We start from the raw sequence: 15812 nt of genomic DNA, 5'->3' as shown, positions 1-15812 counted from the left end.
AAAGAGTAGGAAAATATCTTTGTGACTTAGGGCATGGGAAAGACTGCTTCCTACAAATTAACAAGAAAAAGATGCCAACCCATTAAAAACTGGGCAATGGATCTAAAGAGGTAATTTTCTAAAAGAAGAAACTCAAAAGTCTAACAAACACATGAAGAGATGCTCAGACTCATTAGTTATCAAGGGAAATGCAAATCACAAGAATCAGATTGCACTTTATACCTATTAGACTTGGCAAAACTCACAAGGCTGGCTAGTGCCAAGCAATGGCAGGAAGACAGGGATATGCAATATTATGGGAGTGAGACTAACAAAATCATTCTAGAAAGTAATTGGTCAGATTAACTACATGCATGCCCTCTGCCCCATCAGTTCCACTTCTTGGTGGACAAGCCAAAGGAATAACACACAGGTGAGCCCATAACCAGACAGGTATAATGGCGTTCTCTGCAGTACAATCCGTCGAGGGGCTTGAGGCAAGGGTTTGTAATAATCGTTACAATCATGGGCTAGAAATATACATAGTAACATGAATGAGTCTTAAAGATTGTCAGTGAAAAAGTGAAACACGAATGAGGTATAGAATACCATTTTCACTGGGTCAAATATGTATAAACCCAAAATCATAGTACACATTTTAGACCACCTTACAAACAAAAAGATACAGATGAAACACAATAGAACGATTGCCCAAGAGCAGAGGTGGGGAAGAGGGCAGAGAAGAACGAGCACAAAAAGAAGTGACTAGAACAAGAGAAAGGCCTGGCACAGAACAAAGACAATAATGTGCCATGAGGTGAGGAGTTTGATTCACTCAACGTTAACACCTGAGGTTTTGCACAAAAAATAATACAGTACAAAGTTAATTCCACTACTCTGCATGCAGCTCCATACAATTCCTGTAAGCTTTTAAAACCAGTGTGTCTTCATCATTTAAACAGGATAATGTTGTCAGCAACTTAAGAAATTACTCAGTTAAGATACAAATGAACTTATTAACAAGACAGAAATAGACTCACAGATATAGAAAACAAACTTATGGTTACCAAAGGGGAAAGGGGGTGGGGGAGGGATAAATTAGGAGTTTAAGATTAACATATACACATTACTATATATAGAATAGGTAAACAAGGACCTACTGTATAGCACAGGGAACTATATTCAATAGCTTGTAATAAACTATAACGGAAAAGAATCTGAAAAAGAACATATATATGTGTGTATATATAGATACATATATATATATATATAAAACAATCATTTTGCTGTACACCTGAAACACTGTAAATCAACTATACTTCAATAAAAAAGAAATTACTCAGTTAATTCTGTTTTGAGAATCTAATTATGTCTCCATTTATAAATACTAGAAGAAGTATAATAAAAGGCAATTAAGCAAAGGAAACAGATTTATCAATTCACAGGGCTACAAGTTGCTTGGACCTAAAGCTAAAAGTCAGATGCATAAGAAGCAATGTCACTTATGTTGCATTTGACAGCATGATTTACAAGCAGCAGTGACATGAGGTCGTGAGGTTGGCAAAGGATTTTTAAACCTGCATTTAAAACCAGTATTTTGTAGGACTGATCTGGAAACAGTCTGGTATTCTGACAAGTATAGCCAACTGCATACCATGGTTGTAAGTTTTTTTAAGAGCAGAATATGAGGAACCCAGGCGTTTTTAAGACTCACGGGTGGATGCTTTGATGCTGCTGAAGCTTTGGGTTTTGTAGCGTAGTTTAAGCAGTGCCACACTGACGCTGGAGATTGAGGGAGAAGGAGGGTTGGGGACAAAAGATCTGTGACCTAGGCTCAAACTCACACAAATTCTGCAGCTGCTTGGTTATCTGCAGAAGCCCACGTGACAGGACTAAGAAACACACTGTCCTTCGTTGAGGCGTCTACCATCAATTCTTTGGTAAATTCCTTCCAACCACCAAAGGACAAACAACAGAAACAAAACAAATGAAAAATCTCTTCCCCTCCCTTACTCCTTCCCAAAACCTTCCTCCAGTTTAGCCAAACCCACTTCCCTGCCTTTGAGGGAACGGCCTGCCTCCTGGCTTCTTGCCCGCATCAATATTTTCCATCTCTACAGCACAGGAAATAACTTTTTTCTATATTATGGAAATTCTGTGGCCAGTCAAGAAATTTTAAATGATGCGAAAGTTGTCACAGTGTATCTTAATCCAACTATCTTTAATTTTCAGAAATCATAAAGACATTTAAAAGGAGCTATCAGAAATTCAAAATGAAGCCCAAAATAATTTAGGCAATTCATCTGAAGTCTAAAATCCCATGAGATAAGTGGTGTATTCAATGGATTTGTCCCTCTACTCTTCTTAGTGTTTTTCTATTTGCTTAATCATCACGGAGGGTACAAAACACAGAAACACATTGTAATGTAATATTCTAGTGTAAAATTTTCTCCATACTGTAAAGCTTTTGGCTTTACAGAACATGAGGTCATAAACAGGGATGCTACAGTGTTTAAAAGAATCAGCAATTTGTAGCTCCATTTGTAAGAGGGAGGAAAGTAAATCCTTATGAATTAGATTTGCTTGGCAGGAAAAATGTTGCCTCTTCAGATGTGAACAAGGACCTCTTTTTGCCCCAGTTGGCAGGAAGGTCAAAACTAAATTCTGTTGCAACTTAACTCATCTTGGGCCCTGGTACATTCAATCCCTGTTCTTTTTGTAGCAAAGACCCCCTGCATGGGCCTTAGTAGGATTCAATTTAGAATTCCGGCATGTCTGGGAGACTCCAAGATAGGAACAACAAAAGGTGTAGTTACATGAAGAACTGAGGTGGTTTTGAGAAAGAACGGAAAGATGATTGTACAAACTGGGTCAATGATGATGTGTCAACATAGGAGAGGAGCTGCCATTTAACCTGTGTCCCTCAGGGTGGCCTCTGACCCCCTGGGCTTACCCTTGCTGGGGATAAGTGCTACTTTTCCTATTTTACCACTCATCCATTCCAATGAATTTTGATGGGACGTGCATCAATTTTGGTGGGATGTGGTGGGAAAGAAAGAAAACTGAATTTGTAAAATTTTAATTCATTTATAAAGGAACTCCATTTGTAGTATATGGAAAATCACATATTTTGAAAATATGCACAATATAATTATGTTCCTTTACAAAGTGACTTTTTATTTTAAGAATATAAAAGATATTTTAAAATGAATGTAATTCTATCTTATCATGATTTTAGTTTATAATTGGAATATTGCAGTTAAAGTTGCTATAAAATTACACTAAATTTAGGTACCTTTCATCTGTCTTGTCTTTTCATCAAAGAGCAGACATAAAATTATATTATCTTAACTGGCCTGTCATTTGAAAATCTCTTTGAAAATTATAATAAGGTATTTCTTTTTATTTATTTATTTGGATCTTTTAGTTGCAGCATGCGAACTCTTAGCTGCGGCATGTGGGATCTAGTTCCTTGACCAGGGATTGAACCCGGGCCCCCTGCATTGGAGTGAGGAGTCTTAGCCACTGGACCACCAGGGACGTCCCAATAAGTATTTCAAAATACTCCTTCATCTAAAATTTTTCTTACTTCTAATGCTGGGATGAACGGTTTACAAAATATGTTAAAAAATATTCCCATCCCCTGATGCTTATAAGTAGTGATAATAAAATTGAGATGATCTGACAGGTTGCTCTATTAATATCAAATAACTATACCAGCTGAAGAAGAAAATAGAATATTTACACCAAGTACATTCACTAACATAAACGTGTCTGTAGTGAAAAATTATATCTACATATTCATGTTGGATTGATGTGAAAATAGATTTTGGGGAGGACATGAGATTTAGCTTCTCTAACTTGATAGTTTGGACATCCTTCCTAAGGAGCTCAATCTACTTTATTAGCAGGGGACATTTTTGTTTCTGAGAACATTTGGGGGCTGTGAGGTAGATAAGGAATATTTATAGGATTTCAGATAATTAGGACCCAAGTGAACATTATGTACAGCAAACCCACTGCACAGGGAGGAATCTCCAGGCCTGCCTGGGGCCCTTTGCCTTCAGCTCCTCATGACCGCCTCTGTACAAAGCGAGAACAGTATGGGGTTTTGGACCCATGCATGTGGATTCGCTTCCACCCTGAAACCTTGAAACCAGAAGCAACTTGACCCCTACAATAGGAGTATTAAAAAAACTTTCTGTAGCAATAAGAACAGCAAGAATACAGGATACATTTTAGGATGAGAGGGAAAGAAATTATTCAAAGATCCAGAACTTTAGGGTTTCTCCAGGTTTTTTGAAGACTGTGAAAGAATAAACTTGCGATGTTCAATAACACTCTCTGCTCCATTTTTGGAAGTCCTCTTTTGGAAATATTCTCATTCACAAAAACAAAACAGATTTTTTTTTTGGTTTCTTATCTTACCCACACCTCAAATTTTCAAAAGGATATTTTATTTGGTTTTAATTATTTTAAATGCTAGTATTTATTATCCCTTAATCAATCAACCAACCAATACATTGTCAGAACAATTAAAGATTCAATCTTACTTTTATCTGGACAATTTTAATTTCATCAAATGTTATATCAGCAAGAGATTTCCTTGTCTGGCCTCTTCGGTGTCCAAATTTACACTTATTCCTCATCACTTGTTCATCATCTTCTATGGGTCTTCGAACATATTTAAAACGATCTTTGAGGGCTCGTTTCCATAAAAACTGTGTAAAATTATAAAACAGGGCAGTTAATCTTCAAAGAGATTGGAATAATCCTATATAAACAATAAAATCTTTGTCTACCACCTTTGGGCTTGAAATTATTTTCCCATCACAGTAACAGAAATAATATATCTATTCTATTTATCCTCACAATAATCTTGTGATAATGCTATAAATATATACATATGTTGATATTTTGTATAGTACATAGCTATATGTGTGTGTGTGTGTGTGTGTGTGTGTGTGTGTGTGTGTGTAGTTATATACAATGTGTGTGTGTGTGTGTGTGTGTGTGTGTGTGTGTGTGTGTGTAGTTATATACAATGTCATATAGCTAAATATACTAGCTCTTGAGTCTAGATTTCCTAATTCCTAAAATTGGATACCTTCCACTTCTCTAGTGTCTCAACAATGCACTCCACTTTCCTGTTGGATTCTAGAAAAGAACTGATACTGGCTTATGCATATATGGACTGACACGCTTTCTTTAAATGCATCATCAGATGAAGCAGCATGTGCAACAGAGGAGAGGAAGAGGTGGCGCCATTTGGGGAACTGCCAAGGGTTGTGCATGGCAGAAACAGAGAGCTCAAGATGTGCAAGGGTGGAAGATGTAGAGAATAGAGAAGTCAGCCCCATCCTGAAGGGCATGGTTACCCCAAAAAGAGCTTCAAGGTAATCTGGAACCAGGTCCTTTCAAACCCCTCTCTGTGGACAGAGAAGGTCTCTTCTAGAGCAGTGGTTCTCAAACTTCTGCCTGAATCACAATTCTTGGAGGGTCTGTTTAAACACCGGTTGCTGGGTCCTACCCTCAGAGCCTCTAATTCAGTAGGTCAGGGGGAGGGCTGAGGATCTGCATTTCTTCCAAGTTCCCGAGGGGCGATGCTGATGCTGCTTACCCAGACTCTAGAGATTCTGCTTCAGCAGGTCTGAGAGGAGCCCAGATGCCTGTATCCTTTAAAGCTTTGTAGAACATGGCTGCAGAGCTGGGTTAGGAAGCCCTCTTAGGCCACATTGAGTGGGAAGTGTGGATGGTCAGATTGTGCTCTGGGAGAATCTGGCTGGCATGTGGACAGCTTGGAAGACCAGAGACATGTTTCACAACTTGGGGACACACCTGGGCTTCTTCCTTAACACACCAACACTGCTAACATTCTTTCCCTCTGCTGGGCCTTTGGTTTGGGCCTGGAAAGTTCTGTCCCTCTCCTCGCCTACCCTGCTGGTATCTAGGTAAAGCTTGCTCTGTTTCCAGATCTCAGCTCAGCCATCACTCCCTTACAGCCTCCCTAACAGCTCACTTCCCTTGGTTATCAGGCTCACCTTTCCTTGTCAACACTTACCACACTGGTAGTTTACCCTCATCTATGTGATGTTTTTGTTTCTTTTCTTTTTTGCTCTTTTCATTCTTCCTCTCTTCAAATTTCCCCTTCCTTTCTTCCTTCCTTCCATTCTTTCCTTCCCCTAGGCTGTGAGCACATGAAGAAGGCCTTGAGTCTACTTTGCTCACCAAACCCAGCACAGTGCTTGGTGCATCTTGAAAACTATAAACACTAGATGCCTTGTGTCTGTCCTCTGTGAAGTACCTGGACCCAGGTGTTGAGCAACAGGCTAGAAGCAAGACTCTGAGTCTTGGTCATGCTTGGTAAGTATCTCACTGTGTGAGGAGTGGCCAAACCTGAGCCCCAAGGCTTCTTTTCAGCCCCTCATCTTCCCTGCAATGCCATGCACTTGAATAGGCCCAAGAGTGGGTGCAGGGAAAGAAATGGCCATTTGTAGCTACACAGGCCCATATTTGCCTCCTAGTCTTGGCCACTAGATGGGCTAAGTCACTGGGTGACTTTGGGCATATCTTATGAGCTCAGGCAAATGGGAATGCCACTGAGATCATGTTAGTTCAGGGTCTGGCACTTAGATTTTGTCATTCCCGTTTCCTTGGTTTAAGTCTCAATAAGACCTATTCCCTGCCCCTGAAAAAGCACTGGGACCTAAGTTGGAAAGACCCAGGATCCTGGACTAGGTCCAGTACGCATTAGCTAAGAAATCTTCAACAAGTAATCCCTCAGCCTTAGTTTCTTTAACTATAATGGAATAAGAAGATTAGTCCTGTCAACTGCACTGGGTTAGGGGGAGACTCAAATGAGGAGCTACTTCATGGAACACATTTGTGAACTAAAGTGCTGCTCATAAAACCCTTGGCAGCCCTGGTGGGGAGTACTGGGGCTTGGGGGTTGGGAAGGCAGCTTCGGCCCCAATTAAGCGCCTGGGTATGTATGAGTCAGAGATGCTTCCTCACCTCCCACAGGCTTGTGGGTCTGGACACTGCCACTGCTGTTTTACAACAGCACAGAAATAATGGATGGCTTGTATTTTTCTTAGCCCTGAAATCTGAACTAGTGCAAATACATTTTTTTTCCCCTCACGTTTCCCACAGCTCTTAAGGGCTTCTAAACCTGAGGATTTGGTGGGAGGTATTACAGCAATCAACTGCTAGGACATTTTTTAATTGCCAATGTCTTCTTTCCAGCCTCTCCCTTCTCTCCTTAGCAAGTATCTGATAGGAACAAAAAAAGAGCCAGTCAATGCAGTGGTCCACATGAGCACTCAGTCAGGGGTGTGCCCTGAGCATCTGCTACCTGCGTGGCACAGGGAATTCCTGACACAGATGCCACAAGAGAAAATCTTTTTGTCACTGAACAGTCATCCTTCTTCTCCATGCTTTTCCAGCTAGAGGGGGTGTGGAAAGAGCTACATAGACACAGCTCTCCTCCAATCCCTCTGAAATAAAACACAACCCTGAAGTTATGGCCTCCTGAACGGATACGTGAAAAGTCCACATATCACCAGCAGATCTTCCCCTAACATTGTAAACCCAGATATAACCATTAGGAAACATTTAGACAAACCCAAAATGTGGATCATCGTACAAGGCAACTGGACTAGGCTTGTCCAAAAAACAAAATATCATGGAAAAAAAAAAAAGGTAGGGAAACTATCCTAGAGACAAAAAGAAATTAAAGAGACATAGTAACTACATGGAATGCATAATCTTTGATTAGATGTTATAGCCAAAAATCCAGTTTAAAACTTTGTTTCAATAATTGAAGAAACAGGGGTATGGATTGTATATGATATTATGTAATTATTGTTAATTCTTTTTGGTATAAAAATGGTATTGTGGTTAGGTAGGAGATTGTCCTTATCCTTATAAGATACATGCTGAGGTATTTAGGAGTGGCAACTGCGACTTGCTTTTTTTCAGATGCTCAGTCAAAACAAACAAATAAATATGAGAAAGGAAAAGTAAACGTGGCAAAATGGTAATACCTAGCGAATCTAGATCAGTGATTTTCAATCATCGGAGATTTTGCCCCCCTCCCAGGATACATTTGGCAATGTTTGGAGACACGGTTGGTTGTTACATCAGTTTGGGTGAAGGGGTACTATTCATACTTAGTGAGTGCCAAGGAGGCTGCTAAGTACCTTACAATGCAGAGGACAGCCCACACCACAAAGAAGTATCCACCCAAAATGCAATACTGCCCAGACTAAGAAACCTTGAGCTACGTAAAGGGTATATGGTTGTTCACTGCAGCAGTCTTTCAACTCCTGTGTAGATTTGAAAACTTTTGAAATAAGAAGTTGAGAATATCAGTATCTTGTAATAACCTATGGTGGAAAATAATCTGTAAAATATATATATATACATATAAATATAACTGAATCACTTTGCTGTACATCTGAAACTAACACAATATTATAAATCAACTATACTTCAATTTTAAAAAGTTGAGAATAAAGTTAGTCCTAAAAATGACCAAATGCTTGCTTGCTGTGTGCATGCTCTCTCTTTCACACACACACACACACACACACACACACACACACACACACACACACACACACACACACACACACAGTGTGTGTCTTGAAGACACACACTATGTCTTCAAGAAAGTACAGCAAAAAATTTTTCTCAGAGATATCTGCTATAATAGGGTGCAAAAGACATCTATCTTATTTAGATAAGTCTACCAATGTAGGCGTATATGGCATATAGAGATATAAGGACTAATAGACAGCAAATCTTATGTACACAAAGCTATAATTCCCCACAATTGTCCCTTAAATCATATAGTTCCAGTGTCACAATACACTCAATTTTTTTAACCATATTAACTATTTTTAAGTGTACAGTTCAGTAGAGTTAAGCATACTCACATTGTTGGGCAATGGATATCCCAGGCTTTTAAAGCCAAGAGACTTGCAGACCCAGAGAGCAAAGCTTGTATTGAAACCTCTAGAGCAGCGTTTCCCAACCCTGACTGCACATTGGAATCATCTGGGGAACTTTAAGGTGCCAGGGTCTCTTCTCCAGACCAACTAAACCAGAATCTCTGGGGATCCTGATGTGCAGCCAGAGTTGAGAACTGCTGCCCCAGAACACCTCCAGACTCTGTTTTTGTCAGAACAGCAGAGATGTGAGAGGGCCAGGTGAGGCTGGAAGTCAAGACCTCAAAAGCAGACCACTTCTCCACTGGGTCTAAACAAAGGCAAGAACCACTTTATTGATGAAAGCACTGATGTAGGTGCAGTCACATCCTTCTCCTTCCACGTATCGCATCTCTTAAAGATCCTTCCTAGAGACTCATCTTTTCACACGAGCTTCCAAACAGCTTTCAGAGAGCGACAGAACGATGATGACATAGAGAGAGAAAGAAGATGAAGAAGGATGAGGAGCGATGAACAGGTGGCACACAGAGGATTTTTAGAGCAGTGAAAATAGTATACATATACATGATACAATAATGATGGATACATTTGTCTAATGGCATAAAATGTACTACACCAAGAGTGAACCTTAACGTAACCTACAGACTTTGGGTGATAATGATGTGTCAATATAGGTTCATCCACTGTAACAAATGTACCCCTCTGGTTGGGGATGTTGATAATGGGGGAGGCTGTGCATGTGTGGGTCAGGAGGGAGATGGGAAATCTCTGTACCATTCACTCAATTTTGCTGTGTACCTAAAACTGCTCTAAAAAATAAAGTGTTATTTTTTTTAAAGAAGACAAAGGAACACAGAGAGACACAGAGAAGTCATCAAAAAGAACAGAGCTAGAGGGGATAGAGAGAGATAGAGAGAGAGAAAGAAACCAAAACTTAGAACAAAACAGGGACTGACAGCAAGAGACAGAAGAGACGGCCAAAGGAACAGAATCAGAGAGAGACCAGACAGAGTCAGAGAAACTGACAGACAAAGAGAAACAGATAGACCCAGATAAACAGACAGAAAAAGACTGAGGAAAGGGGAAAGAGGCATAAGATTACTGGACAATACAAGGTTCTTTTTTTTTTTTTTCTTTGCGGTACGCGGGCCTCTCACTGCTGTGGCCTCTCCCATTGTGGAGCACAGGCTCCCAACGCGCAGGCTCAGCGGCCATGGCTCACGGGCCCAGATGCTCCGCGGCATGTGGGATCTTCCCGGACCGGGGCACGAACCCGTGTCCCCTGCATCGGCAGGCGGACTCTCAACCACTGTGCCACCAGGGAAGCCCTTTTTCAAGGTTCTTATTTTAAGAAAGGTTGAGAGAAACAGAAGGGCTCCACGTTGTCACTTACAAAGCCACAGCCGTCCTCATCCAGGAAAGGGTGGGCCTGCAGCAGGGCGTTGACCACGTCGTTATACTGCTGGGTGGTCGGGTACCTGTTCCGTGCGACAGGGAGGACATTTTTCAGTTCAAGAAGCCCACGTTCCTCCTCATAAGATGAGTCTAAATTACATTCACTTTTCTTCAAATCATTCTATATGACAATGTAGACGTTCCAATACTGGACAATGTTGGACTTACTACCAATAAGTCATGCAAAATCTGAAGAGAATCGGTTCCAAATGAATTCTAGTCTATTCTGAAAACACACCCTCTCCCAAAGCAGCAAGTCTGCCCTGTTATTACTCACAGTGAGCCTTCCAGATACTTCGTCATGTCAGCCTGGAGAAACTCAATGATCCTTATCCTCATGCTGTGATCAGGACACTTCTGTTCTGCTAACATGCATGTGACATCATAAGGAAACTCTGGTAAAACATAGGACTTAGTCCATTGTAAGGCTTTATTCCCTGTTAGAACCTGTTTCACATTCCTTCTGTTAAATAAAAACACACAAAGAGTGAAATTCTGTTTCAAATATACACAACTTATTAATTCTCTACAACCTGAGCACTTATGACAGAAACCACTTTCTTGAGACCTAAATATATGGAAGTCATCAATCCATCTTCCATCCAATCATCTACCTGCAAATGTTTGAGGCCTCATCGGGCATCTCTGTTTTCTTTCTCTTTGCACACACACGAATACTTGTCATCCTGGAGGAAAATGTCATAACAGTATAGACTATAGAATAAAGTCTAAAGTTGGAAAGAAAATTGATCCATATATCTTGAAGAGTTAATATGTAATGCATAGCTCAAAACTGAACAAGGTATCTAACTAAAAGAGAGTAAACTTCAATTCAGCAAAGCAAATGAGGCATACGATAAAGTCTTAGCACCTGATTCAGAAAATTCTTCTAATTAACTTATTTGGCTTCTGTTTGTAGTGAAATACAAGAGTCACTTAATTTAGTTGTTCTTGGCTATTTTAATAAGGTAAGCTTGGGTCTCTACATTTAAAATAAGTATCAGGTATTCTGATCCATTCAGATGAAGTTGCTACAAAAGGCTACAGAAAATGATAGCTACAGAAAGCAGATCAGTGGTTGCCTGGGGCTGGGGGTTGGAGTGCAGATTGACTGAAAAAAAGGACACCAGGGAATTTTTAGGGTGATGAAAGCATTCCAAAATGGATTGTGACAATGGCTGCACACCCGCATAAATCTGCTAAAATTAACTGAGCTGTATACTTTAATGGGTGAATTTTACGTTATGAAAATTATACCTCAATAAGGTTTTTTTTTATAAAATTAAATATCAGAACCACTTTAAAACCTTAAAGTTAGTGATTGATCCAGTGTATAAAAAGTAAAATTTCCAAGCAAGTTACCAGAGACAATAGATAGCTTTTAATCCAATTCACTAATAGGATTGATTGGAATGGAAGTGAAGTAATAGAGGCAAGCCAAGCAGAAGACAAAGAAAGATTTCCTAAGTTAACTTAAGTAGGTTAATTTTCTGGTACAAGCATGGAAGCCTTAGTAGTCCAAATAAAATTCAGATGAGCTTTGAAAGGCCAGGTTTCCTTTAGAATTTTAGGTCATATTTTGTAAGAATGCAAGAGGTATAATGAAACATAGGGAATAAAGAAAAGAGGAGAAAGAACTCTCCTCTCCTCTCTTTTCATGATAAGCTCTTTCTCCTTTTTTCCCCCTCTTTGGCAATAACTGCATCAGCGATGAAAATATGTCCTGGCTAAAATGAGCAACTGTTAATTTCAACGCTGGCTTCAGTACAGCAACAGGCCGTTCCCAGAAGAAATTTTTGCCTCAGCCCAAATTATTTTCCAGTGTTCCTCTCTCATTTCATTCATTTACTCAACCAATATTTATTGGGGGTGTACTAGGTGGCAAATACTCTTCTACAATCCTTATTTCCTTTCCTATTCTATTCTATTATTTCTTTCTCCCATGATCTCTCCTTATCTGCTTAAACCGAGGGTGTAAAGTAATGGCAAGTTTTGTTTGCTGTATTTTGTGCCTTCCCAAGATTTTTGAAAGGTGCTGCAACTGTGCAGGTGTTAAACTTGGTTTCAGTACAAGATTTTAACATCTATCTCGTTTTCCTCAGGAGTTTCAAGCTAATTTAGCTGCATGACCCCTTTAGACTTGTGAGGTTGCCATGTCTTATTTAGTGCCACATCAATGGATAACTTCCACATTCCAATGCTATAAAATAGGGCTGGGGCTTCCCTGGTGGTGCAGTGGTTGCGCGTCCGCCTGCCGATGCAGGGGAACCGGGTTCGCGCCCCGGTTTGGGAGGATCCCACATGCCGCGGAGCGGCTGGGCCCGTGAGCCATGGCCGCTGGGCCTGCGCGTCCGGAGCCTGTGCTCCGCAACGGGAGAGGCCACAACAGTGTGAGGCCCGCGTACCACAAAAAAAAAAAAAAAAAAAAAAAAAAATAGGGCTGGAGGCAATTTTTACCTTCTTGTTCTATATATTTTTTCTGTATGTCTTTTCAACATCAGGGTAGGCACTATATAGCATGGTCTTATTTCTGTCAAATACCTAGAATGTAACTAGACACATACAAGCTCCATCAAAGCCAGATATTCCATCTTGCTCCTAATTAGACAAAATCAGGGGCATCAAATTTTCCTCTTCTTTACATTAAAACAATTTAACAAGATATTTGGGGAGTGAATAGAATACAAGTTATGCTAACTAATACAAGTCAAAACTAGTATTACACAGAATACTAGAATCAGAAATTTAAAATACACTCTAATTTAGGTGCAGATAACTGCAGGCACAATCACTTCCCATCCATAAAACAATATTTGCACTGGATTTTAAAAACTTTACTGTGAGGTTAAGAGTATTCATATCTTTATTGAGGTAGAGTTGGGCAGAACACCCTAGAAGTCAGCTTAAAGTAAGTGCACAGAGCAGAAAAAATTCCCAGACTAAGAGGATGCTGATATTTCTGTTCCTACCTCAGAACCAGTGCCCTTCAACAAGATACCACCACAGAACAAAGATCTTTAATCCAGTGGATCTCAACCCTGGGTACACAGTACAATCATCTGGAGAGCTTTGAAAACATGTTAATGGCTAGGATTGATCCCAGTCTAACTAATCAGAGTCTATTGCACTAAACACTCAGTATGTATGTAGAGTTTATATTTGCAATAAAATAAAACTTACAATAAGGTTAAGCTGACACATATGATAATTAATAGTATTATTACTGCAGTATGGGCTAATTAAAAAAAATTATGAGGTGGAGATTCTCATGAAAAAGCTCATTGACTGAGTGGAGTCAAGATGGCAGACTAGGAGGACGTGGAATTCGTGTCTCCTCACAACTAGGGCACCTACCAGGCACCAGTGGGGGACCACAGACACCTAAGGGGACGGGAGGAACCCCCATCGACCGGGTAGGATGTGGGGCGTGGGGGGAGTGCAGGGGGAGGAGAAGTGGTGGCGGGATGGGACTGGCGCCCCCGAGGGGCAGCTGGGGGAGGGGAAGGGATCCCACACCCGCAGGGGGATATTGGGTAACAACTGGGAGGGCAGAGGATCAAAAGAGAGTGTGGCCAGGTTTCCCCTGCCCACTTGGACCCCCAGGAACCTGTTGAGATCCCAGGCCTGATCCTCTGCCCACCTAGGCCCCCTCCAGCCTCGGGGGTCCTGAGGGAATGGGAGGGAGGGAGGGTGAGCAAATGTAAAGGCCGGACCTCCGGGACTGGCACCCTGAGAGGTGGCTGGGGGAGGGGAGGATTTCCTACACCCAGCGGGACCCACCCATGGTTAGGGGTCCAGGCTCGACAGGGGAGACCCTGGTGGAGACTGTGGGGGAGGCGTGTGAAGAAATGGAAAGGAACGGGGCCAATGCTTTCCCTTTCCACTTAGGCACCAGGGAGCCTGTTGGGCCTAAACCCCACCCACACACCCTCACCCAGGGCTCTACCTCCAAACTCGGAACTCCACACTCCAGAGGCCCTTATTTTATTTTTTTCCTTTTTTCTGTTGTGGTTTTATTTTACCTTGTTGCAGTTGTTTCAATTATAGTTTTATTTTTCCTAATATATCTTTTATCTTTCTAATTTTATTATTTTTTTATTCTTTGATATTGTACTGGTCCTTTTTTTCTTTTTTTCTTCCTTTTTTTTTTTACCATGCCAGGAAGCTTGCAGGATTTTGGTTCCCAGGCCAGAGTTCAGGCCCAAGCTCCTGTGGTCCAAACCACTGGACTAACAGAGAAACTCAGACCCCAGGGAATATCAATCAGAGTGAGGCCTCATGGAGGTCCTCATCTCAGCACCAAGACCTGGCTCTATCCAACTGCCTGCAAACTCCAGTGCTGGACGTCTCAGGCCAAACAAACAGTAAGAAAGGACTACAGTACCACCCATCAAAAAAAAAAAATGAAATGACAAAAAAATTTGTAACAGACAAAGGAGCAAGGTAAAAACCTACAAGACCAAGTAAATGAAGACAAAATAGGCAACCTACCTGAAAAAGAATTCAGACTAATGATAATAAAGATGATCCAAAATCGCGGAAACAGAATGGAGAAAATACAAGAAACATTTAACAAGGATCTAGAACAACTAAAGAGCAAACAGTGAGGAACAACACAATTACTGAAACTAAAAAAAAAAACTCTAGAAGGAATCAGTAACACAATAACTGAGACAGAAGAATGCATAAGTGAGCTGGATGATAAAATGGTGGAAATAATTCCCAGGGTGAAGAATAAAGAAAAAAAGAATAAAAAGAATTGAGGACAGTCTCAGAGACCTCTGGGACAGCATTAAACGCACTAACATTCGAATTATGGGGTCCCAGAAGAAGAAGAGTAAAAGAAAGGGTCTGAGAAAATATTTGAAGAGATTATAGTCAAAAACTTCCCTAACGTGGGAAAGGAAATAGTCAATCAAGTCCAGGAAGCACAGAGAGTACCATACAGGATAAACCCAAAGAGAAACAAGACAAGACACATATTAATCAAACTTTCAAAAATTAAATACAAAGAAAAATATTGAAAGCAGCAAGGGAAAAACAAAAAATAACATACAAGGGAATCCCCATAAGGTTAAAGTTGATTTTTCAGCAGAAACTCTGCAAACCATAAGGGAGTGGCAGGACATATTTAAAGTGATGAAACGTAAAAACCTACAACCAAGATTACTCTATCCAGCAAGGATCTCATTCACATTCGAGGGAGAAATTAAAACCTTTACAGATAAGCAAAAGTTAAGAGAATTCAGCACCACCAAACCACCTTTACAACAAATGCTAAAGGAACTTCTCCAGGCCAGAAACACAAGAGAAGGAAAAGACCTACAGTAACAAACCCAAGACAATTAAGAAAATGGTAATAGGAACATACATATCGATAACTACCTTAAATGTAAATGGATTAAATGCTCCAACCAAAAGACATAG

The 15812-nt window shown here is 40.5% G+C and overlaps 1 protein-coding gene across 1 annotated transcript in view; it reads right to left on the bottom strand.

Annotated features, from left to right (window-relative positions):
* The window catches only part of SAMD3 (sterile alpha motif domain containing 3), a 56000-nt gene that overhangs the window by 14684 nt on the left and 25504 nt on the right, over positions 1-15812 (bottom strand). Inside the window, exons 5-7 of the mRNA XM_024122654.1 lie at positions 10663-10848; positions 10324-10408; positions 4533-4700 (exon numbers count right to left, since the gene is read on the bottom strand). Of these exons, the coding sequence (XP_023978422.1) occupies positions 4533-4700; positions 10324-10408; positions 10663-10848 (439 nt within the window). The remainder of the gene's footprint in view (positions 1-4532; positions 4701-10323; positions 10409-10662; positions 10849-15812) is intronic.

The sequence above is a fragment of the Physeter macrocephalus genome, chromosome 10 (genome assembly GCF_002837175.3).
Source record: "Physeter macrocephalus isolate SW-GA chromosome 10, ASM283717v5, whole genome shotgun sequence".
NCBI lineage: Eukaryota > Metazoa > Chordata > Mammalia > Artiodactyla > Physeteridae > Physeter > Physeter macrocephalus.
The sequence above is the reverse complement of the archived record's forward strand: the minus strand, read 5'-3'. Positions and strand labels throughout refer to the sequence as shown.